The following is a 22,057-nucleotide window of genomic DNA, read 5'->3' as shown; positions in this document are numbered from 1 at the left end:
CACTCCACCATAACTACAACCAAATGCAGTCAAATTAATGATATCTTATAAAATTTGTTCAAGTTGTTGATAGTTCACAAGGCTGCAACCAGGTGTCACAAATATTACAAGCACATCAACCCTTATGAAGAGTAAACACATAGTTTATGCAGAGGTCAAAACACCAAAATAACTTTGATGTGATCATTTGGCTTGGTCCATTCAACAATGATTATTATGTGCTTTGCACTACCATTAAAACGCTGATTTGCAATAGTGAAGTTGAGGAACATACACGAACAGTGGAAATGTTAGCACTGTAGAGAATCAAATCATTGCTCTGAGATATCCATTTGTTCAAGATCTTCAGGATACATCCCAATCTATACATTCCTAAACTCCTCTTGTGTGCCCTGAATTGGTTCTTCGCGTTTCCCCTCTGTAATACTGACTGCATCGAGTGACTTTAGGACCCAGTGAGATATACCACAGAAACCATGAACTTCCTTGTTCTTTCACCCTAGTTCCTTGACGTGCAAACTGCAGTAAAGAAGTGCGGCAGTGACAGCAGGCCTTTGCAAGACTCTTGGTGTCCCAATAGTCCGAGACCCGTGGATCAATGTCCTGACATGAATGGTTAACTGAGGCTGTTATGGACACAGAGCATGCAGTCATGGAGCAGCAGAAGGCCTGCATAGTGAGGAACCTACTGAACAAATTGGAGAGACAAGACAATGAGGACAAGGAGTTTGTGGTGAGTGAGGTCTTATAATGCACTACGTATTCCAAAACAGCCTGCAGCAAATTTGCAAGTGAAGGCCAGTTTTCTGAAGGCGATGTAAGATGATTAACTTTAGAGAAGTAGGCTAACTATTCTATTAAAAACACCACTATGCTTCCTCTTCATGCCGTTCAATAACGGAAGGAAGACGCTCAAAGTGTTTGCTTTCAGATTGACAATATGTAATCATCCCACAGCAGGCCCATTTGTTCGTTAGACAACTTGGGGGGAGGATGGGCAAACGTGTCATGCCATGATTGCCGTGGATGCCTCGTCAGATTAAAATGTTCAAAAAAAATAAATCATGGTAGTCACAGTGCTGATGAGAGACATAGTCGGTGCTAGTAAAACATTATGAAGGCAACTAAAACTGACAGTATGTAATAGTGTGAAACAAAACCTCGAGGCTGTCTATTGTTGGACAGGGAGTATTTTGTCTAGATTCTGCCACCGCCTACAACTCTTCTTTCGCTAACCCATGTGTTCAATTTACCCTACAATGCCTGCAGCGGCCTACGGGTACCTGTTTATAACGCTTGACATTGAATTTGTGCGTGTGAGCCGATTAAGTTTCACCTTGGCAGTTAGGTATTAAATGAAATGGCAAATGACAAACAGTCTGAAGCGTCAAACATAAAATCGGCAGCACAAAGGGAGACCGTGTGAGTTTAGAGCTTTGCAAGAGTGCATGTCATCAGAATAGAACTCAACAGACGGAGAGTGAGAGCAGAATGTACAGAACATCATAAAATGTTTTGTAGACATCAAATCAACAGAAATGATCATCGCCCAGCGGCGGCCATGACAACAAGTCATATGCCAGAGGCGCTCAACTGTCATGCCATCACATCCCCCACCACTCCAGGGGAAATAAACTACACTTCTGTTACTTCTTTTTCAACAAATACAAGTTCAATTCCAGGCTCCGTAGATCTGAGAAAAGAGGCTGTCCAACAACAGGGCCAGTGTTTAAAAATCGTGGCAACCATGATCCAGTGATATGGTAAAGCTTTCACAAGGTAGAATGCAACTGGAAGTCCTCTCAGTTTGTCTGTTTTGTAGTAAAATAAGTCACTGATTCTAATCACGCGCAGATGATTCATCTCCTACACTGCCCACAATTGTGTGATGTTCCTACCAAAGACAGAAATACTACAATAATAAAAAGTGTGTCATGCAAACATTTTCACAATTTTTTTTTTCCGCAGAGGTTGAGAAACCAGTCAATTAAATACCGTGATGACAAGACCTACACGAGCAATTCAGCAGAAACTCAGGAAAACATCAAGAAGAACAGATACAAGGACATCCTTCCATGTAAGCTTCATTCCAGGCCTATAATGATGGACAATGAAATATTTCATGTTATTTTGCATCACTACGTCGAAAGTTACCGTAGTTTGACATAACTGGGCCAACTGTGGGGGGTCAACAGAGCTGCCTCTCGAATTGTTACGTTTGCCTGATGTTGTTGTTGAATAACATCTTTCCTAGTTGACCACAGCAGAGTGAAGCTCACGTTGACCACCTCCAAAGATGACACTGACTACATTAATGCCAGTTTCATAAAGGTAAACCAAATATCACTGACAGAGTATGATCATCGTGTTCATATTTTCTGTACGTTTTAAGTACCGGTATGTGAACTTAATGTGACTTGGCTGTGTTTTTATGTGCAGGGAGTGACAGGCACCAAGGCTTACATTGCTACTCAGGGTCCACTACATCACACAGTTCTGGACTTCTTGAGGATGCTGTGGGAGTATGACATAAAAGTACAAGCCACTTATTACCATCTGCGGACAAGCAATACAGTGACTTGTTTTGTCTTTGATTCCTTCAATCACCATCAAAAGGCTTTCTAAAGTTTTTCTTTTGACCTCATCTACCGTTGCCATGTGGTTTAGGATACTCTATCGTAAATTGAAATCTTGGCCAGAACAATTGTCAACATGACTGACTAACTTCTGTGACGAACACACTGACTGATGGTGAATGACTAAACGAATGACAATCAAAACTAATCTCTTGCCTCAACTTTCATGGTGGAGGCAATAATCATCATAATAAAAAGAACCCGGATGCAAGACCTTTAAACGCCAGTTTTCCTTTTTGTTTTTTGCTTTCCTTAGGTTATAGTAATGGCCTGCCGAGAATTTGAGATGGGAAAGGTAAAAAAAAAGATTCCCAATGATATTTCTGTTTCTATTTATTTCTCGGGCATGACCTAAGCATTTTATGTTCTTTGCAGAAAAAATGTGAGCGTTATTGGCCGCATAAGGAGGAGAAGTCAAAGGCATGTGGGCCCTTCATCGTGGACTGTGTGAGTATTCTCCCCTCTAATGATTATTACCAGGCCTTCAAATTTATTCTTTTTTTTTTTTTTTTTTAATTCCACAAACAAAAAGTGAGCAGCAAAACTGAAGGCACTCGTTTGGTTTTTCTGTATAGGATTGTGAGGAAGACAAAGGAGCCTATCTGACGAGGACATTAAGATTGACATATGACAATGTAAGTGATGATGACGATACCCACATGTACTGCACTGAAAAAAATGCTGGTTGCATGTAATCCATTTAATTTCGCTGAGTGGTTTCACAGAATAATACATATTTTAGAAGGAGATGTATGGTATACCAAAAAATATCTGGATTCTGCTGATTTTATTTTGTGCAATCACTTGACAAAATTGAGTAAATTCAGCAGACCATTTTTTTCAGCGTGTACAATTGTGATAACAAAGAGACGGTACTGCGGAAACAATTTCAAAAAAATAAATCTGTTGTATTGGATTTTTATGCTGATTAAAACGAAAATTGTCTGATTCCAAAATTGCAGTTACCGGTATTTTTTTTTTTACCTTGCACATCAAGTTTTTTTACTCGACAGCTTACTCTCCAGATAAGAAAAACTTTCCCAATTAGCTTCTGGTAAGGAGAGTTGATTCCGATTGGATTCATCCCCAGCTGCGTTGCAACTGGGCTGTGCAGTCACAAGTGAGACAGTGCGGTGAGAGGTGTGAACAACTCCCAATAGGTCAGCACGATCAATATCTGTAAACAGAAAGCTAGCATAGCTGGAGTTTAGAGGATAAGGGCTGGCTTTTCTCTTCACTTTGTAAGTTTGTTTCATTTTATTTTGGTTTTTTTTTCAGTTTTCAAAGCTTGTAACGATTTCATCATAGTCTTTTATTTACATCCACATTTATTTCCTCTTTTTTAAGAAAACAAGAATACCATTGCTCAAAAACATGACGTCATAGAGAAAAAACAAGGTCAGATCGGGATTCTGCACCCCAATATTAGATAAAAACAGCTGTCAGACTCACCAAACATTGTGCTGCCCAGTGTTGTTGGCCAAATGTGATTTGATATTGCTGATATGTTCTGAATAATAGTTTGCCGTGTTTTTGTCTTCCGTGTGTCAACTTTCTCCAGCAACACCGAACATTGAAACAGTTGCACTATGTTAATTGGCCAGATCATGGAGTGCCAGATTCTATTCCCTCCATTTTGGACTTGTTGGAGGAGATGCGTACCTATCAGTCCCATGATGACATCCCATTGTGCATCCACTGCAGGTCAGCTTTTTCATTCTACAGTAACAACATCTTCAAGTGATGCTGTTACAAAAAAAATTGACAAGCCTAATTCTCAAAGTGTTTATTGTCAGTTTCAGGAGAACTGCAAACTATAACGACAAAAAAAAAAAAAAAAAAAAAAAACGACGAAGACCATTATTTCCATGTTAATTTTCCGATTTTCCACACAACTCATTAGACTGCTGAGGTGCTTCTATTCTTGTGGTTGATTTGTGTTGATCTTATGTCCTTTCTCAGCTTGAGGTGTAAAGACCCTCCTATTTCTTAAAGACAGGAAATCAACAACCTGTTTCCATTCAGGTTTTACCCACATCAAGACTGTTTACAGCCTTCATCAATATTTTGTTCATATATCCACTCTTTTATTTTATGGAGATGCTATACTGGAAAAAAAAGGTGTGCCAATGCGTAGTCTACCAAAAAATGTATCTGGATCCAGATGATTTGATTTCATGCTCAACTTAAACAGGTCAGAAAAAGCAACTCAGCAAATCATTTTTGGAGCAAACAACTTGCTTGCTTTGTTTTGCTAACCAACATTGTTGCCATAAATGTTACGAATTTATATTTGAAAGTTGTTCCAACTTAACATACTGTTTTTGTCAATTAAAGTGTCACACGTTGCGTGTTGTTGAAGTCCTCATGGCTGCTGTGGTTTCAGTGCTGGATGTGGTCGAACGGGAGTCCTATGCATCATCGATTATACTTGGAACCTCCTCAAGAAAGAGGTCAGAAATGTCTCCCTGCAGCTCTTTCTTTATTTAATCATGAAAGATGATCATAGCATTGAGTTTTTTGTTTGCTTGTTGTTTTTTTAGACAATCACCCCAGATTTTAATATATGTGACTTGGTTCATACCATGAGAACCCAAAGGCCATCTGTGGTTCAAACCAAGGTAGCATCCATATTTTTTGTTCATCTGTATACGCATCTATAAAGCACTTTTTTTTTCACATTTCTTAACCTTAGGAACAGTATGAATTAGTCTATAGTGTCATCAGGTTACTGTTTGAGAGATACTTGCAATCCATGGATGAACAGAGCAGCAAAAATCAGGTGATCAACAAATAGCACAACCCTCACAGGAGATAACACTCAAAAAATATTCCATCAGGATTTCTGACTCGTATTCTTTTGTTAAACCACCAAGCTGACCAGGGGAGCATCTATGAGGGAGCAAGATCTTGGAAATCAGAAGCTCCAATGCCAACGCATCTGTGATGAGGAAATGAACAACACACCACAGAAACAGAAACTGGGTCCTTCTGTTCCAGAAGGTCATCTTAAAGATAGAAACAATCCGCCGGATCAACCACAACTCCTTCACGGAGCCCTAACGTCCCGCCAAGAGGAAATTTTACAGAATGGGGTTCACACTGGCCAAGAAGTGGCTGCAGTGGAGAACATATGGCAGGGTGACGACATTCCATCACCCAAGCCTCCAGCTTCACCCATTGCAGCAGCAGCCTCCATCTGTCTGTTGGTGGAGGACCCCTACTTTGACAGCCCCCCGTTTGACAATGCAGTAACTTTGAGAAAGCCATGGACAGTTGGTCCAATCTTCAGTCATCCCTCATCGTCTCTGAATGACCACACACTGCAGTCTGAGTCAACTGTCACCTCTGGTGAGTGGTCAATCCCTGTTTAGTCTCACACGACGTGAGCGTACTCTACAAGGATGTGCAACAATCCATTGTATCTCCTGTGTAAGCTGGTCAGTGCCCTTATAGACGCTTTCTCAACCCTGCTCCAAATTTTCATTTCATTGTCCCACTTTATAGCAATATTTGAATTTACCGGTATTTGAAATGACAGATGAAATCCTGACAGGCTCAATTTCTTCCACCCCCTTCCCTGTGGCAGGTGCTATAGAACATAAGATCACACAGACAAAGGCAAACATATCTGTGTCAGTGTTACTTAAACTTTATGGATGAATGGCTAATATAAAAAAAAAAAGAAACCTAGATCACACAGACAAAGGCAAACATATCTGTGTCAGTATTACTTAAACGTTATGGATGATGGCTAATATAAAAAAAAAGAAACCTGTTACATTTCAAGGACATCATTCCAAATGTGCTTGTAGTAACTGATGCACTTTTTATTTTTTTGGTTTAATTTCAATAGGAGCTCATACTGATGTAGATGTACCTCCGCCTCTGCCCGAACGAACCCCTGAGTCCTATCAGCTATTTGTTAACACAGGTTGGTATCAGCTGGTTAAACATCTCCGTCGATCTATACAGCCATACGTTTTTTTCTACACCACTTACTCTGTCCCAAGGAAGCTGCACGGAGCCCAACGTAGATGACTTGGGTGAGAGGCTCGATACTGTATACCCTGCACTGATCACCACTCAACCATTCACATCCATATTCACTTCTCAGCACAACTGAGTGTTCAATTAACCAATGGCATTCTGCCCATTTTCCATCGAATACCACAAAATCTTCTAATCCAGGGTTAAGCAATTAAAATGCTGGAGGGGGCCACTTTTTGGTACACGTCACTCGATGTCGTGCTTCATGCACATGCGTGTCACATCATGGACGGGTTGCATTCACATTTGAGGTCGCATTTGTTTTTGCAACATGAACGAGTATATAAAAAGCAGAGATTTAACCAAAATTCTGAATTGGGCATCACACCCTGCAGTGTGAATGTAAGACATGTCTGCGATCTAGCGGTGATTGGTGATAATACAATCAGTTCGGCACCCGCGGATACACAAATGTTCGACTTTTTCTATTTAATTGTTTTCATCATTAGGTTTTCCAAGTTCTGTGATTTTTTTTTCTCCCATTACCAACCGTTTTTCGTGGAAAATGTTTCTTCAATGTTTTTAACGTGTCTTAATTCATCATTAGGTTTTCCAAGTTCTGTGATTTTTTTCTCCCATTACCAACCGTTTTTCGTGGACAATGTTTCTTCAATGTTTTTTAAACGTGTCTCTAAGAACTTGAAAGTACAGTCATACTTCGGTTTTCGAAGTTCCAAAAGGCTGTTCGAAAAGCTATTTGTTCGAAATCCGAAACGATTTTATTAGCCCATGATGAGGGGCTAATACTAATAATCAGATTTGCGTAAATCACAACAAACACGTCTGCTCACAATGAACGCTACACGAGGAAGCATCACTTCCTCGTGTAAGAAAGCCGAGAGGAGTCAAGTGGCATATTCGGGTTTGCTCAGTTTGGTCGAAAACCGGTTTTCGGTCGTAATCCGAGGCGTAAAAAACTCGAATGTTCTGGTCAAAAATCGATTTGGTCGAGAACAGAGACGTTCGAAAACCAAGGTTTGACTGTATGTGCGTTTGTGAAAAAAAAATCACCCCTAATCTACTCAATATGCCTTTGTACAATAGCAAGTTCACCTTAAAGACATCCGTGGTTTTGTGACATATTTTTGTGGTGTCTTCAGAACACTCAAATTCCTCAGAAAGACTAACTATCACCATTCCACCGAGCGAGGTTGCCGAGGCTGTGCAGGGTGACCCCAGGGGTAAGATCTGGCATCATTTTATGAAAGTAATATGACATAAAAGAGCGATTACCTTAAAGACATCCGTGGTTTTGTGACATATTTTTTGTGGTGTCTTTAGACGACTCAAATTCCTCAGAAAGGCTAACTATCACCATTCCACCGAGCGGGGTTGCCGAGGCTGTGCAGGGTGAACCCAGGGGTAAGATCTGGCATCATTTTATGAAAGAAATATAACATAAAAGAGCGATCGCACAAATGTCTCAAATAAACACCACTGTGTATATCCCTAGAAAGTCCCGTTACGCCTGCACCGTCACTTCCAGACAGAACTCCAGAATCATACGAGTTGGCTTCTCATCAAGGTGTCTTTTGTAACAATGTCACCAATCATGTCTTTTGAACAAATAGTATACAGTGAACAATCACGACATTTTAAGCACTTACCTGATATAACGATATCTAATACAAGAGCTGTATTCTTTTGTATTTGATATCATGCTGTGCAAGTGGCCATACTGTTGTGGCTGATGATTGTATTAAAAGATGAAATTCTCATGGACCACGCAGCTCCTGTTGCCAGTCAGCCAGAGGTCACACCGGCAGCAAACCTGAACAGAATTGGCACATCCTCAGAGTGGTCAGGTACTTCAGAGCGAGTTGCCGATTCATTTGAGCGAGAAACAAAGCCTTGGGCGAGAAGTAAGGTAAGTGTACTGTGTTCTTGTAATCTTAGACATCGAGAAACCCTAAACCTATTGCTCTTGTTTTCTTGCAGAGCCTGAGAGTAAAAATGACTTTCTCAGGTAAGAATGTTGTCAAGGTCAGTGAAAGTAAAGAGAATAAAAATGGTCAAATGGAACACTCAGCATGAATTCGGTTCCACACTCAGAGACAATATGAATAATCCCCATGAATGACTCACAACCCCTCTATGGTGCAGTCCATCTTTCATCCAAAATGGATGAATGGATGCAACCAGAAGATGAACAAAAATCTGCTCATATAATAAATGAAATAATGATTTGGAAAGGTAAAGACATTATCAATGCGACTTTAACTCAACATTTTTGTCATTGAATGTGTAATTGTGTATCCAATAATAAACAGATCATTAACCAAAATGTTTTGAATAAGGGTAACCCCTGAAATGATTCAGATTTTATGCAATCTATTAATACCCATCATGTATAGGTTTTTCTCATTGTATTTCTCGTACAGAGCCACTGACTACAGCGTGGCTGTCACATACACCTCTTGAGGCAGGAAGTGGTGAGTATCTTCAGCCTTTAAGGAGCTGCACACCAGAGAACCGAGTTGCCATGCACCTGGTTAGAAAACCTCCATGTTACAATGTTATCAGCTCTTTTTTTCGCTCATCAGCACAAGTTGCAGAGTGCGATGTGAACCAAAAGGCCTCGTTCGCTGATGGTGTGATGTCAGGAGATAAATCAGAAAAGAGCAATGAGAAGGCCCCATCCTGCAAAAAGGTATATATACACACACACACACACACACACACACAAATCTCCACCCAAAAAATGCATGCTGGCTCACTGGATGCTTTTTATCCCTTGCAGAAATTGTTCAGAGACAAGCAAAAAAGTGAGTAATGCTCATTCAAAACACAAAAATATCCTTAGTGACAAAACAGAAATATCTTAAAAGTGTTCAATAAAAATAAATCCCATCACCTTCTCAGCAAAGCCAGCGACTCCGGGTCTACTGCCATCACCTCCAAAGGGAGTTGTAACCTCATTTTTTAAATTTGGTAATCCCAGGCCATCTTCTTAAACATCATACTTATCTGTTTGCTTCATTTCAGTGCAAAACCGTTTCTGTTTTGTTCTGCTTTCCACAGGGTTTGGGAACAGGTTAGGGAAGCCAAAAGGACCCCGGAATTATCCACAAAGCTGGTTCTAAAATATGTTCCTCTTTCCAAGTCAAGTTCTCTCAATATTGACGATTAGTTCTGTCATTAGTGGTCACTTAGACCCACCTGATGGACATTTCCTGAAATTCACTTCTCTAAGACTTCATCTAAAAAGCATCAGCAGATTCCATGTTAATAACTTGATGTGTTTATGCCTCATGACTAGTGGATTTGTTGTTCTTTTTTCAGGGGGTCAATGCTCCAGCAGAAATTGATGAGGCCCCAGTTTTATTTTCTATTTTACATATTTTCTTCAACATCACAGGGTGGTCCACTCCCAGCACGAAATGTCTTTCAATACATTTTTTGGAACGTGGACACTTTTGGTTTCAATTTATGAAGTGTATTAAACCTCTTTTTGAGCACATTAACTCATTCATTTGTCCATGGTTGTTGATGGGCTTTCTGAAGAATTAAGTTTTTTTTCCCCCAAAAATGTAATTAAACAGCTCTCAGGTGTCAAACACATGTCTGTGAAAAGGTTTTGTCAAAATAGGACGAGGGTCAAAGCACACATTCCATGCATGTGTTCAAGCATCATTGAAATTGGCCCAGTAACAAACAATCATGGCTCAGCTTCAGAAAACAGGTGAGATGTGATTGGTTGATACCTGAGCCCTGAGCAACCGTGACGTAATTTTCCAGTAACAGGAAGTGGCAAAATGGCCGCTCCTTGAGATGGCTAAAAACGAGTGGATTTTGCTGCTTCACTCATATGCTGCAAAGGCAATATTACTCAGAGGGCTGTGTGTAGACAAGGCAAGGCGCGTAGAACATATTACTGAGAAGAAAATTTTGGAGTTGACTTCCCCTTTAAGGGAGCAATTCTCTCTCTATCTCTTGTCCGCGCAACATGCTGCTTCAAACGTCCACTCATTGCTTTCCTCTGCGCAGTGCGCACGCATGAGACGAGCCGCTTCAGTTGATCTCGCTGTCTTTTAATGTCGAAAAGCATCACGGGAGATGCAGTTTTTCTTGAACTGCATGCGTACAAACGCTCACGTTCGCTTCTGTACAAGGGACGTCATTGAGGATGCGACAGAACGCCCTCCCTCCACCTAGGGTCATTGATCAATAACGTGAAATATAGATTGATATTGATTTTATATATATATATATATATATATATATAAAACAAGGTTATAATAGTATGTACTGTATATTATGATTATGTTGTATTATTACATTATTACATTTTCTTTTTTTCTTTGATCAGTATTGATAACAATTTAAATTCTATTGTAACTCACTAACTGCAAATTGAAGTCACATCTTTGTTATGCATATATTTGCTCATTGTAGGACAAATAAAGGTTATTTTCTTATCTTATATGAAAACATTATTCATTTGAATGTTTTTAAGAGAAACGAAGGTCACGTCTGAATGTTTGCTACCACCGATCTTAACATATCAACAAACAAATGCTTCTGTTTATTCAGTAAACCTTTATTCATCAGTGCATGATCAGAATGCAAGGTTATTTTTTTTCACCGATTTTATATCTTTTCCTGTCAGTTCCCTTACAAAAATAATGAAACAATGTACAGATGATAGATAGTTTTTCTGCATGACGGCAAAGATTTATACAGGTGCTGTACAATTTAAAAACATTTACAACTAACTGTGACGTGAAAACTATATATTTCTTAAATGTGTTTGAGCGATCCAAGGCCACAGTCTCATACGTGTTAATGGAATACACGGTAAACAGTACAGGGGTCGACCATAACAACGTAGATCACAAAAAAAAAAATTGAGTGATGCCACAGACAGGTTCTTCTGTACATCCTTCAACAGGCAGTCTGATGCTTCACATGGCAACAAGCGTGTGAATTAAAGTGTGCGAGTCACCAGACAACACAGTGTTCAAGAGCAGCAACATCAGTGCAGGTTAAAAATCACCCCAATAAGTCCACAGAGAGGTTATTTATAGAACGTGGGCCACTGGTTGACTTCCTTTGATAAACATTGTGTAATTTTCCACTCCCATTCGAGTCATTCTCAGACAAAGTCAATGATGAGTCACAGAGGAACTCAACACATTAACACCTGACTGAAAAATTTCATGTCCCAAATTCTGTGATCAGAAATCATTCTCTCTCTCTCTCTCTCTCTCTCTGTCTCTCTCTCGCTCTCTCTCTCTCTCTCTCTCTCTCTCTCTCTCTCTCTCTCTCTCTCTCTACATATATATATATTTGAATCTGGATGAAAACCTCAAAAAAATAATTGCTTATGGTGTGTATAATAATCACATTTTTGTCAATTCTCAAGAATTTAAAGAACAAACCTTGACTTGAGATTTTTGACTTGTTGGGAGCAATTTAGTGGCAAATAAAATGTGAGATGAACAAAAAAAACATTTAATTGCTGTGGTGGCCATATTTCTAGTGATAACAGTACCGGTATATCAGCATTGTTTTAAGAATGCTGAAGTCAGAGCCGTCACTTCTTACAATCAAGTTCTGTTAATTCCATTCATCTAAAATATGTCAGTATGTAGTAAACACTTTGATAAATAACGCTCAGATCCAGTATATTAAGTCAACGCAACAGCGATATGGAAAAGCTTGCAAACACATGGTAGCCACATGACCAAAAACACAGAGCTGCAAAGTTGACCCATATGGATTACAGAAGGTATAGATTGTGCAGTTCTTGCAGTTGTCAAACCTTCAGGACCTGTTCACTAGCAATTTTAACATCACAATTTCCCTTTTTGTGTGTGCGTGTGTGTGTATATAATGTAGGCAGATCAAGCTATAATAGATTTCCCCCCCATTGCCAAAACCTTTTTTGTCGCACACTTGTCATTTTAAACTGGTAATGTACACACCCTCTTCCTACCTTTAAGACCTGACAAGTGAAATGACTTAGCATGTTTACTGACAGTTACCATTTCAATAAGTTACATTAATATCAACACAGATGAAACAAATACGAGAACAGTAAGCACAAGTGTCTGTTGATGGGTGTTTCAGAAGCTCCACAAAAGCTGTCAACATGTTGACAAGATCATGAGAGTCGTAACCTCAGATGAGTATGAAAGCGGTCAGCTCATCAATGGAATAGTGTTGTCAAAAAACACCAAAATGACTTGTCCAACACCTAGAATACATCCACAATCAACGGAGAATCAGCCAGCACAAGAATGTGCCTTGAACCTTCACAGTGACTAAAATCAGATCCTTCATCCAAGTCTCACAGTGAATGGGGAAATAGGTCAGTTTCCTTCAAACTGGACTCTGAAATGAACCCCCCCCCCAAAAACAAACAAACAAACAAAAACAAAAAACAAAACAAATTCAGATTCTAAAGCAGATTTCAGCGTGCATGGAGGAACACACATCACCCTTGGCAAACTGAGCCAGGCAAAACTGGGTGAAAGGAAATCATGGTCCATGATTGACTAGATGCTTTCTATGTTGTGTCCACCTGAGACTGGATCTTGCTCGGACTGGGAACCTTCCACGGCCCCGGCGTGATGGGAGGCTTCTTGCTGCTGGACATGCCATTGCAGCCAGGGTCCTGGATGCTACTGCTGGACCCCCTGGGGTCCTTTTTACTCCCATCTTCAGGCAACTTCTGGGACCTACTCTCTTTCTCTTTTACACTCCTGCGGTTCAGCGTCTCGGCACCTGATCCCGACCTCTCCCTGTGTACGTGTGACTTTTGTGCCATTGCCTCTTGTTCAGCCTTTTTGCCCCTCCTGTGTCGATCACTTTCCGTAGTGCCTCTCTCCTGCCAATGGGCCGCAGACTCATCCTTGTACCTTCGCCCCTCCCCGGCCGGTTGCTGGCCCGCTGGGCGGCGCGGGCTTTGGGACTCCTCCTGGTTCCTTAAAGGCACAGCAGGGTCATGTTCTCTCTTGGGACTCTTCTTGGGGCTGGAGGAGTGATGGTCTCTCTTCCCTTCGTGCTTTCGAAGACTGTTCATGTCCTCCAAGGATCCCCGCTCTGTTTTCTTGGGGCTGTGGGACCTGTTGGCGTGATCTGCTCCGCTTTCAGTCGCTCTCTTGGAGTCACTGCGGCTTGTTTTCCTGGCGTGTGTGCCAGGACTGGTGGTACGCTTGGTGGAAACCTGCTGTCCTCTTAATCTGTTAGGTTGACGTGCATGCTCCCTCCCTGTGGCAGGCGAGCCCACTGACCACAGCTCTGTTCTGGAGAAGTCATCAGAGATGGTTACCGGGGGTGAAGATGGGGACCATTCCGAGATGGAGACAGAGGATGGAGAGGCTGGAGATGATAGCTGCTCGTCAGTTACAGAATGTTTGGGCAAGCTTGAGGTTGGAATGATTGCGTTTTCCTTTGAACCTGGGAAACAAGGAGTGGAACATAACATAATTTGTGAGCTGAAAATATAACACACCCTTTATTTTGCACATTCGAGGGAAAAATATCATGCACCAGAGGTGCAATATTGTCATGATGGAAAACAAAAAGCATTTCTTGATTATTATTTTTTTTTTTTAGGACACCAATATTTATCTTAGTAAAAATCCTGTGTCACAACATAGTCACGACTCACATGCTGCTTAGGTCACTACAGTTACCTCTCTGAGCTGTGCTGTCCAAAGCTGTGGCCATACACAGATAAGCCATAAAAGAGAGTGTTGCTAGCGTGCTCAATTTCCAGGAGCACTAACTCATGAAAATTCCTCCTTTTGTGGCGAGAGGATGCCAGTGAACACACACACACGGATTCTTGTCACCCTTACTAATCAATGTTTGCTGTTGGAACTTTGAGGCCAATGGCCACATTCCAATATACCCGTTGGTCAATAGGCCTCCCCAACCAGGTATTTAAGGTATTTAATTTGGCCAACACTGATCCTGTGTGTCACAACTATTACGTGAGCAGTTTTAAAAGTTTATACCAACACTTCAGGCAATGTAATGTACTGTGAAAAAACTTGGTGTACATAATAATAAAATAATAATAATAATACCACACTAATATCTCTCTACACAATGCAGTGGTCTTGATCCAAAACTTAATCTTCTGCCTTAAGAAAAAGCATGTGTTCAATGGCATCCAAAATAACAACTTGCTAACCCCTGCAGGTCTGTTTGTTCTTCTAGGACTCACTGCTTTGGTTTAGCCAGCCAAGTTCAGAACCTAATTACATGTGCTGTCACAGGCAACTGGTCTATGAATGTGACAGCGAGTGAGAGGAAGGAGCGGAGAACAACAGTGAAATCTGGCAGCAGACGGATCACTTGGGAAGGAGGAGAGGAGCACAAGGTTTTACCGCGGTTATTTAGGGACAGACCAAGAAAAGCAGTGAGGCCTTTAGTGATGCTCTGGTTTCATGTAGAAGCACAGGGTGGAAGAAGAGCTCAGACCTATAGGAGGAAGAGACAAATAGAAACAGACAGACAGCCGTGCCAATGGAAAAAAACAGCAAGTCAGCAAGTCAGATATTGGCGTATGAGAGAGCTAGCGAGCTGAAGAAATAAGAGGCGGGACAGAAAGCTTGCAACACATGCATGAGAAGAAGCAGCATCTGGCCAGTAACCAACGCTAGAGATCTACAGTATGTGCACGGTTAGGTGTGAGCACGCGGTGTCTGGCTTCACTCACTGTGATCGGGAACCAAACCCTGGCCGGGTCGGAGCAACAGATGAACTTTATTGCCTCCGGCTTGGATCAGCTCGATGGCCCGAGTGTGCGTGATGCCCTGAGTGGCCTCACCGTTGATCTCGACAATCTGATCACCAACCTGCGAAGCAGATTTATGCATGGAGCTTTTTTGTCATGAGAGAACTTAAGAGTGTGTCTACATTCCAATCCAAATTGCAAAAAACTCACATGTATCCTTCCATCCTTAAGTGCAGGCCCGTCCTCAGCCAGGCGCAGGATAAACAAGCCCATGTTGTACTCTTTACCTCCCCTCAGGCTGAAGCCGAAACCCCTCTGGCTACGATCCAACTCCACCACAAAACAGTCCTTTTTGTAGAAAATTCCATTCAAACGTAAGATCGAAATTTGGAAAATATGAACTTTTCCTGAGCTGGCACAGCATTGAATCAGCTGAGCAACCAAATAACAGAGGAGGAGAAAAACTGAAAAAATGAACAAATGCAGTCTCACCTGCTTTAGGCCCGGTGCGTTGAGTATTCCCATGTCACCATTCCTGCTCCACAAAAGATAATTTAAGCACCATGTAAATATGTAGTAATCAGTCTACAGTCTTCACAATCCCTGCACAAAACCCTTTGAAAAGGAATTATGGAAATGTCGTATACATACAATGAGGTGCCTCATAAAAGCTTCATCACTACTGATTTCAAACGCACCACAAGAAGTACCCTCAATAGGCAAAATTCTTTCATAGAGTAACTTCAGCAGCATTCGTAGACCCTGTTTGGTTCGAATCCTTCTCCAAACACCTGAAATAATGCAGCCAAGAACGCTGGTGAGCAACTTGCAATTCCGCCAACTGCCACCAGGGCTTCCCATAACCCCGTTTTAGAAACTGACTGACTGCCTTACATTATGTAAGTAGAAACAGGGAAACCACTTCGAATAATGATATGACGACAAAGCCTCGTGTAACGTGGTCATGTAAAGAAAAGTAAAATGACCAAGTTGTAATTAATATTCCAAAAAGTTGTGCTGGTGACAGTGTTCGACACTGCATGACTGGGAAAGGTTTTTGGCGCTTGTTGCCGTCACGTTTCTGTGCTCACAAACTACACAAAGAGGTGATATCTTCAGCGGCTCTGCAATGGCGCTTAATGGGTAGAATTGGAATTCTGAGCCGGTGAGGAACTGCTGCTGGAGGATTAAAAAGTGCAGCATAAAATGAAGCCTGACTGCTCTGTAATCTTTTTTTTTCTATATTCTCCACCATTCAAGCAGAGATGGAAGGGGATTTTCCGTCTTGCTGTGTGTGTGAGCCCCAGTTCAGCACAAACTGCTCGCTGCGCTAAGAAGATTGGACGTATTAGTCATTTCTCTACAATCCCTGTTTGATGGTCTTCCCGTGGTTTACCTGTCTGCATAGTTGGGAGCCTGCTGGCCAACAGCTCTTGGATGCACCGAGGGACTCTGCATGGCTGAGTTTGTGGTGGAGGGAGGCATACTGTCTGTAGGAGCAAAGGCCACACCAATATTCCAAATGACACGCGTGATGATCATCGCCTCATCGTATGTTTAAAAACGTGCCAGCCTACCGTCTTCAGGTACAACGGTGAGGGTAACTGAAGTGCCTGCTTCCTTGATGAGCTGGACAATGTCGTTGTGTGACAGCTCCATGATGGTCTGACCGTTTACAGCAGAGATTCGGTCACCCACCTTCATCTGGCCCAAACGGTCAGTAGGGCTGCCTTCAATGATGCGTCCAATCTTGTGAGGTATTACTGAAACGCACACGGACAACAATGAAGCAAACGTTGACTATCACATTACAGCCGTTTGTGAGTATTTCTGTCGTAGGTGTGAGTATCACTGTAGGAAAAACAACTCAGGGTCATAATGATGACATTATTTACATGCCCGTTCCAGTACTATGGCTGTCTATGGTATGGCATCCCGAAACGTTTGAAGAACATCATTTGAAAATTTGCTCAGAGCTCTTGGCAGGAAACATGTCACTTAGTATCTGTTCTCGCATCCAAGCGAGCTTAAACATTTAGAATGTGTTTTAAAAATCAGCAAAACGGATCCTTGACTAGGTTTTATCGGGTGGGCCAAGTATCATGAGTCAAAAGTGATTTTGTTGATCATCTGATAGGCCCACAAAAAGCTTCCTGATTCATGTAATATTTGTTGTCTTTACGTAATTGTAATGAATAAATGTCAGTTGGGCTCTTAATTTCATTTAGGTTTTGGTCTTTATCAGAAATCAGTATAAATAGGAATAAATAACAACAACAAAAAAAGTACAGACAAGAATAACGTTAAGGCACCGGATTCAATAAGCATTATGGTTAAGAGTCGTAGTATTGATAAAATCTGAATAATACCCATCCCTACATATACCTACATATATGTTCGGGACCTTACCTCCAGGAGGGGGCTTGTTCTTTGAGGTGAGAATGACAAAGCCGAAGCCTTCGTTGTCTTTTCGATGCAGTGTGATTTCAAAGGACTCCTGTCGAGAGGGATAAGCAGTCTTCAGGGGCTCCCCTCGGGCAGTCAACGGAGAGCTGCCGACCAGAGCAGGTGCCACATGCGGGGTCTGCTGCCCGCCCTCCTCTTCCCAGCCGCCAACGTCTGATACAAACACATACAGATGCTTTGAAACATCCATCCAGCCATCCATTTTCAATACTGCTAATGCACATTAGAGTCACAGGTGACCTTGAGTCTATCCAAGCTAACTTTCAAGGCAAGAGGCGGGATACGCCCTGGACGGGTCAACAGTCAATCGTAGGTCACAAAAAGACAAACAAGCATTATATTCACATTTACTCCGATGGATAAGTGATAGTCTTTCAAAGAACATGAATTATTTGGGGAAAGTCGATGGGAAGAACATGGCAAAATCCAGATCGCAGAACCTTAGATGAGATTGAAACCTTTCGACTCTGGTGGTGTTGCATTTCTTTTGCTTCAATGACATTCAAACCTTTCAACTCCGGTGGACAGTATTTGGCAGAGCTATACGCGCTGAAGCACACCCTTCAAATCACTAAATCAACTGGTCGTCATCAGATGACAACACGGAGATTTACTGAATAGTAATTGACCCCAGTTTCTCTTCTTGAACACATTAAAAATCAATGTGGTTGTTGCTTTGACACAGAAAAAAAGAGTCCTTTGAAGAAGATTGCTTAACATTAGAGACTGGTCAATGTCAGAACTTTCCACATGGCAAACTGAGTCATTACAGATTGGATTCCCTTATTTATCAACAAAAAAGAAACCTATTTTTTAGCTTAGTTGTTTTATTTGATCAAACAATGACAATAAATCATGTAGCTGCTTTACTCGTTTGGCAGACACAATCCTGATTGCATCTAGTTAGTAAATCAGCTACATCAGTTTGCGTGCGCAATCAAATTTTGACTCTGTTTGCACATGCAAACCTTTACTGAATCAGACCCTATGAGAGTTTTCGTGGCTGGTTGACCAACCGTAAAGACCACGAACGTTGGGGAAGCCAGTACTAAACAGCATAAGCTATGATAAAATCATGTCTTTTGAGACCCACCTATTATTTACTGCCACTTTGACCCTGCTCAGCAGTGACAGTCGACCCACCTGAATGCGTCAGTTTCCTGCGGACCGTTAGCATGACCTGGCCATTGCGGGCAGCGTTGGTCATCAGTTCCAGTACTTGTTTGTGTGATTTGCCTTTCACTGGCACGCCATCGATACAAAGCAGCTCATCACCTGCCCTCAGGCGCCCGTCCTTCTCAGCTGCACCCAGCGGGACGATGGCACCGATGTACACCTGCGGACACAATCACGTAACACAGATAGTTAAATGTAAGGAAACATACATCTAGGTTCACAGCAGGTCAAATGCCTTTCTGTTCGATACATCTGCAGCAATTGTGGACGTGCAGAATTTAACAGTGGGGACTTAACAAAGCCCACTCACCGGCTGCTCCGGCCCCTCGCCTCCAAGAACCCTGAAGCCAAAGCCTGACTCTTGGTTTCTCTTGATGAATACATCTAGGTCCTTGGTGTTTGCAGCTGCAAAGAAACATTTGATTGAAAATTGCATTCATTCAAAATGACAAGAGGACTGAAAAAAAAAACTCATTTCCAACAATCATATACAACAACACATTTATTTGTTGTTTTATTTGACCCAGGTGGGTTGTTTGAAAGACAAATTCGAATTTCCATTTAAAGGATTTCAAACCAAACAGTAAAATGACTCCATTGTGTGAAGCTTTTCCTTGGCACCTACTATAGAGCTATCTTTCTTCCTCTCTCTCTCTCTCTCTCTCTCTCTCTCTCTCTCTCTCTCTCTCTCTCTCTCTCTCTCTCTCTCTCTCTCTCTTTTTCTATAAAATTACGACAACCCCTTTTGAATGATATTTTAACTCTCAAATATTGATCTTAGAAGAACAGTGGTGACAAATATTATTATTAAAGTTAATTAGAATGTGGAACTTAACTCAAGCTTTCAATTACATGTGCACTACGGAAAATAATCCTGTATTTTCCGCACTATAAGAAGCTTCGATAGAAGCTACAATAGCGGCTGAGGTTGCATTACGCATCCACTAGATGGAGCTATGCTAATACAATACAATACAAAACAATACAGCTTTATTTATATCGCACTTTCACAACCGCTGCAGCTGTATCAAAGCACTTTACAGAACATTTAAAATACTCCGTCGAAGAAATCAGAATATTGATCTATATATAAGGCGCATCAGATTATAAGGCGCACTGTTGGCTTTTGAGAAAATTGAATGCTTTTAGGTGTGCCTTATAGTGCGGAAAATACGGGACTTAAAATTGAGACAAAAAGGTAAAGCATCACTTGATAGATAGAAACATAATGGGTAGAAAATGCGGCCCACGTACGCTGGCTATCCAACAACGCCTTGGACTTGACGTATAGTTCTGAAGCATCTGGTTTGGGAGAAGATGAGCTCATGACATTGGAGAGCAGATTAGGCGGCACCTCTGCATGACCGAGAGTCTCAGGGCTGTGGTTTAGCTCCGGTCGCTGCAACTGTGTGGCAGGAGTAGGGTGGGTGTGGTGAGGAGTCTGTTGAGAGGCAGGCTGGAATGTAGGTTGGGGTGCATGCTGAGGAGCAGGCTGAGATGTTGGTGCCGTGCACTGGAACAGAGGAATCACACAGGATGGCTTAAAATAAAAACATACATTAGCAAATGGATCAACAACAGAAGGCACCGGTAACTATGTGCCAAGCACAGCGACGCATTCTGATGGAGATCAATAAACCAGTGTTAGCGAGCCTGTTGCTGCGTCATCAGGTTGCTATTTTAAGAGTGCAGCACGGAGGCGCAATGCAGGAGCAAGTCGTGAAATAAGGCAAATCATCTTCAATGGCTGAGCCAAGAACGATGTTGAAAATCACTGTTTGTCAGAAAGCAGTATACTTTTTTGGCAAATCGGATCCCGCAGGAAGAGCGCTGCCAGAATAATGCAGCACACACAGTGGCTGGTGCTTGCAGAGAATATATCAATGTGTTATCATTGAGGATTGGATTCATCATCTACAACCGCATATGATTTATCATCAGTTTCTGACCAATAAGAAACATTTGTGTGCGCTTCAACTTACGGGTTTCAATGATTTCACAGGTGATGTCTGACCTAGAAGCAGAAAGGAAGAGGTCAAGACATTTGGTGATGACAGTATTTGTACATTTACTGTATACGGGCTTTGATCTGTTGTGTTGGTACTGCACTGCAAGCAGTCGAGAATTGACATTGCTGACTGGGCGTGCTATTTGAAGCAGATGTTGAGAATCCACTATTGACCCCAGTTACCTCAATAGCAGATTCTCGCTTTCTATGAAGAAGCGATTCTGATTATTTTGAACATTGTTAAACAACTGAGCATACCACAGACCTGGCATACTTACTGATATGACATTGGATGTTGGCTTCCGTATATATTTTAAAATGAACAGGACTGTTGTTCTGAACTTCTGAGTGACCTGTCTGAATGTTTTGTGACCATGACAAGGGCCGGAGGGCCACAATTTGATGCAGCCAGTAGGAGGCAGTATTCTCCAGCCGCACAACTAAAGTTGCAGCATAGCAATTACATTGCCCTTTAGAGCTGTGGCTCAACTATTGTCAATCCATCCATCCATCCATTTTCCGATCCGCTTTATCCTCACAAGGGTAGGGGGGCGGGGGGGGGACTGGAGCCTATCCCAGCCGTCTTCGGGCAGTAGGCGGGGGACACCCTGATTTGGTTGCCAGCCAATCGCAGGGCACACAGAGACGAACAACCATTTGCGCTCACACTCACACCTAGGGACAATTTAAAGTGTTTAATTAGCCTGCCATGCATATTTTTGGAATGTGGGAGGAAACAGGAGTACCCGGAGAAAACCCACGCAGGCCTGGGGTGTACATGCAAACTCCACACAGGGAGGACGGAGCTGGTATCAAACGCACAACCTCTGCACTCTGAGGTCGACACACTAACCACTGGCCCACTGAACCACCGGGCCGCCGCATTGTCAATCTGGGAACCGAATTTCCCCGTGTTGCTAATTCTAGTCCACTTTTATAGAAGTTAAGAAGAAAAACAGAAATCGTATTCAGGAAGTATAACCGTTATATTATCAAATATATTTTTTAAGACAACTACGCCTGCTCAAA

The 22,057-nt window shown here is 41.8% G+C and overlaps 2 protein-coding genes across 7 annotated transcripts in view; one reads left to right on the top strand and one right to left on the bottom strand.

Moving 5' to 3' along the window:
* The first annotated feature begins 485 nt into the window (after positions 1-485).
* On the top strand, positions 486-10,154 carry LOC109528591 (tyrosine-protein phosphatase non-receptor type 22-like). 5 transcript variants are annotated; one of them, XM_019891398.1, is made up of 23 exons: positions 486-733; positions 1,969-2,077; positions 2,255-2,331; positions 2,440-2,535; positions 2,893-2,931; positions 3,012-3,083; positions 3,212-3,271; positions 4,198-4,340; positions 5,023-5,089; positions 5,180-5,257; positions 5,332-5,418; positions 5,513-5,987; positions 6,493-6,570; positions 6,632-6,682; positions 7,968-8,048; positions 8,140-8,211; positions 8,417-8,553; positions 8,625-8,652; positions 9,041-9,118; positions 9,230-9,336; positions 9,427-9,451; positions 9,549-9,617; positions 9,708-10,154. In XM_019891398.1, exons 1-23 carry the CDS (start codon positions 632-634, stop codon positions 9,767-9,769), a joined length of 2,193 nt encoding a protein of 730 aa, XP_019746957.1. In that variant the 5' UTR covers positions 486-631; the 3' UTR covers positions 9,770-10,154. The 5 variants fall into 5 exon arrangements, with proteins under 5 accessions (XP_019746957.1, XP_019746959.1, XP_019746958.1 ...); XM_019891400.1 differs by having other exon boundaries at positions 487-733; positions 6,650-6,682; XM_019891399.1 differs by lacking the exon at positions 7,968-8,048 and adding an exon at positions 7,787-7,867 and having other exon boundaries at positions 487-733; positions 6,650-6,682.
* Positions 10,155-12,506: 2,352 nt separating this feature from the next.
* Positions 12,507-22,057, bottom strand: part of LOC109528586 (membrane-associated guanylate kinase, WW and PDZ domain-containing protein 3-like) — a 105,605-nt gene continuing 96,054 nt past the window's right edge. For both annotated transcript variants that reach the window (XM_019891383.1, XM_019891382.1), the window contains 11 exons: positions 21,003-21,034; positions 20,275-20,533; positions 19,331-19,425; positions 18,988-19,180; positions 17,788-17,997; positions 16,956-17,141; positions 16,775-16,868; positions 15,871-15,913; positions 15,589-15,726; positions 15,361-15,499; positions 12,507-14,090 (listed from right to left, as the gene is read on the bottom strand). In XM_019891383.1, coding sequence (XP_019746942.1) covers positions 13,198-14,090; positions 15,361-15,499; positions 15,589-15,726; positions 15,871-15,913; positions 16,775-16,868; positions 16,956-17,141; positions 17,788-17,997; positions 18,988-19,180; positions 19,331-19,425; positions 20,275-20,533; positions 21,003-21,034 — 2,282 coding nt within the window. In that variant the 3' untranslated portion in view covers positions 12,507-13,197. The remainder of the gene's footprint in view (positions 14,091-15,360; positions 15,500-15,588; positions 15,727-15,870; positions 15,914-16,774; positions 16,869-16,955; positions 17,142-17,787; positions 17,998-18,987; positions 19,181-19,330; positions 19,426-20,274; positions 20,534-21,002; positions 21,035-22,057) is intronic.

This window comes from Hippocampus comes, unplaced genomic scaffold, assembly GCF_001891065.2.
Source record: "Hippocampus comes isolate QL1 unplaced genomic scaffold, H_comes_QL1_v1.1 scaffold174, whole genome shotgun sequence".
Classification (NCBI taxonomy): Eukaryota; Metazoa; Chordata; class Actinopteri; order Syngnathiformes; family Syngnathidae; genus Hippocampus; species Hippocampus comes.
This window is presented reverse-complemented; position numbering and strand designations above follow the sequence as displayed.

Coding starts and splice junctions, on each gene's coding strand:
- LOC109528591 (XM_019891398.1), top strand. CDS start 632: ATGGACACAGAGCATGCAGTCATGGAGCAGCAGAAGGCCTGCATAGTG. Junction 3,272..4,197: donor TAAGATTGACATATGACAAT/GTAAGTGATGAT, acceptor AACTTTCTCCAG/CAACACCGAACATTGAAACA. Junction 9,452..9,548: donor GTTCAGAGACAAGCAAAAAA/GTGAGTAATGCT, acceptor TCACCTTCTCAG/CAAAGCCAGCGACTCCGGGT.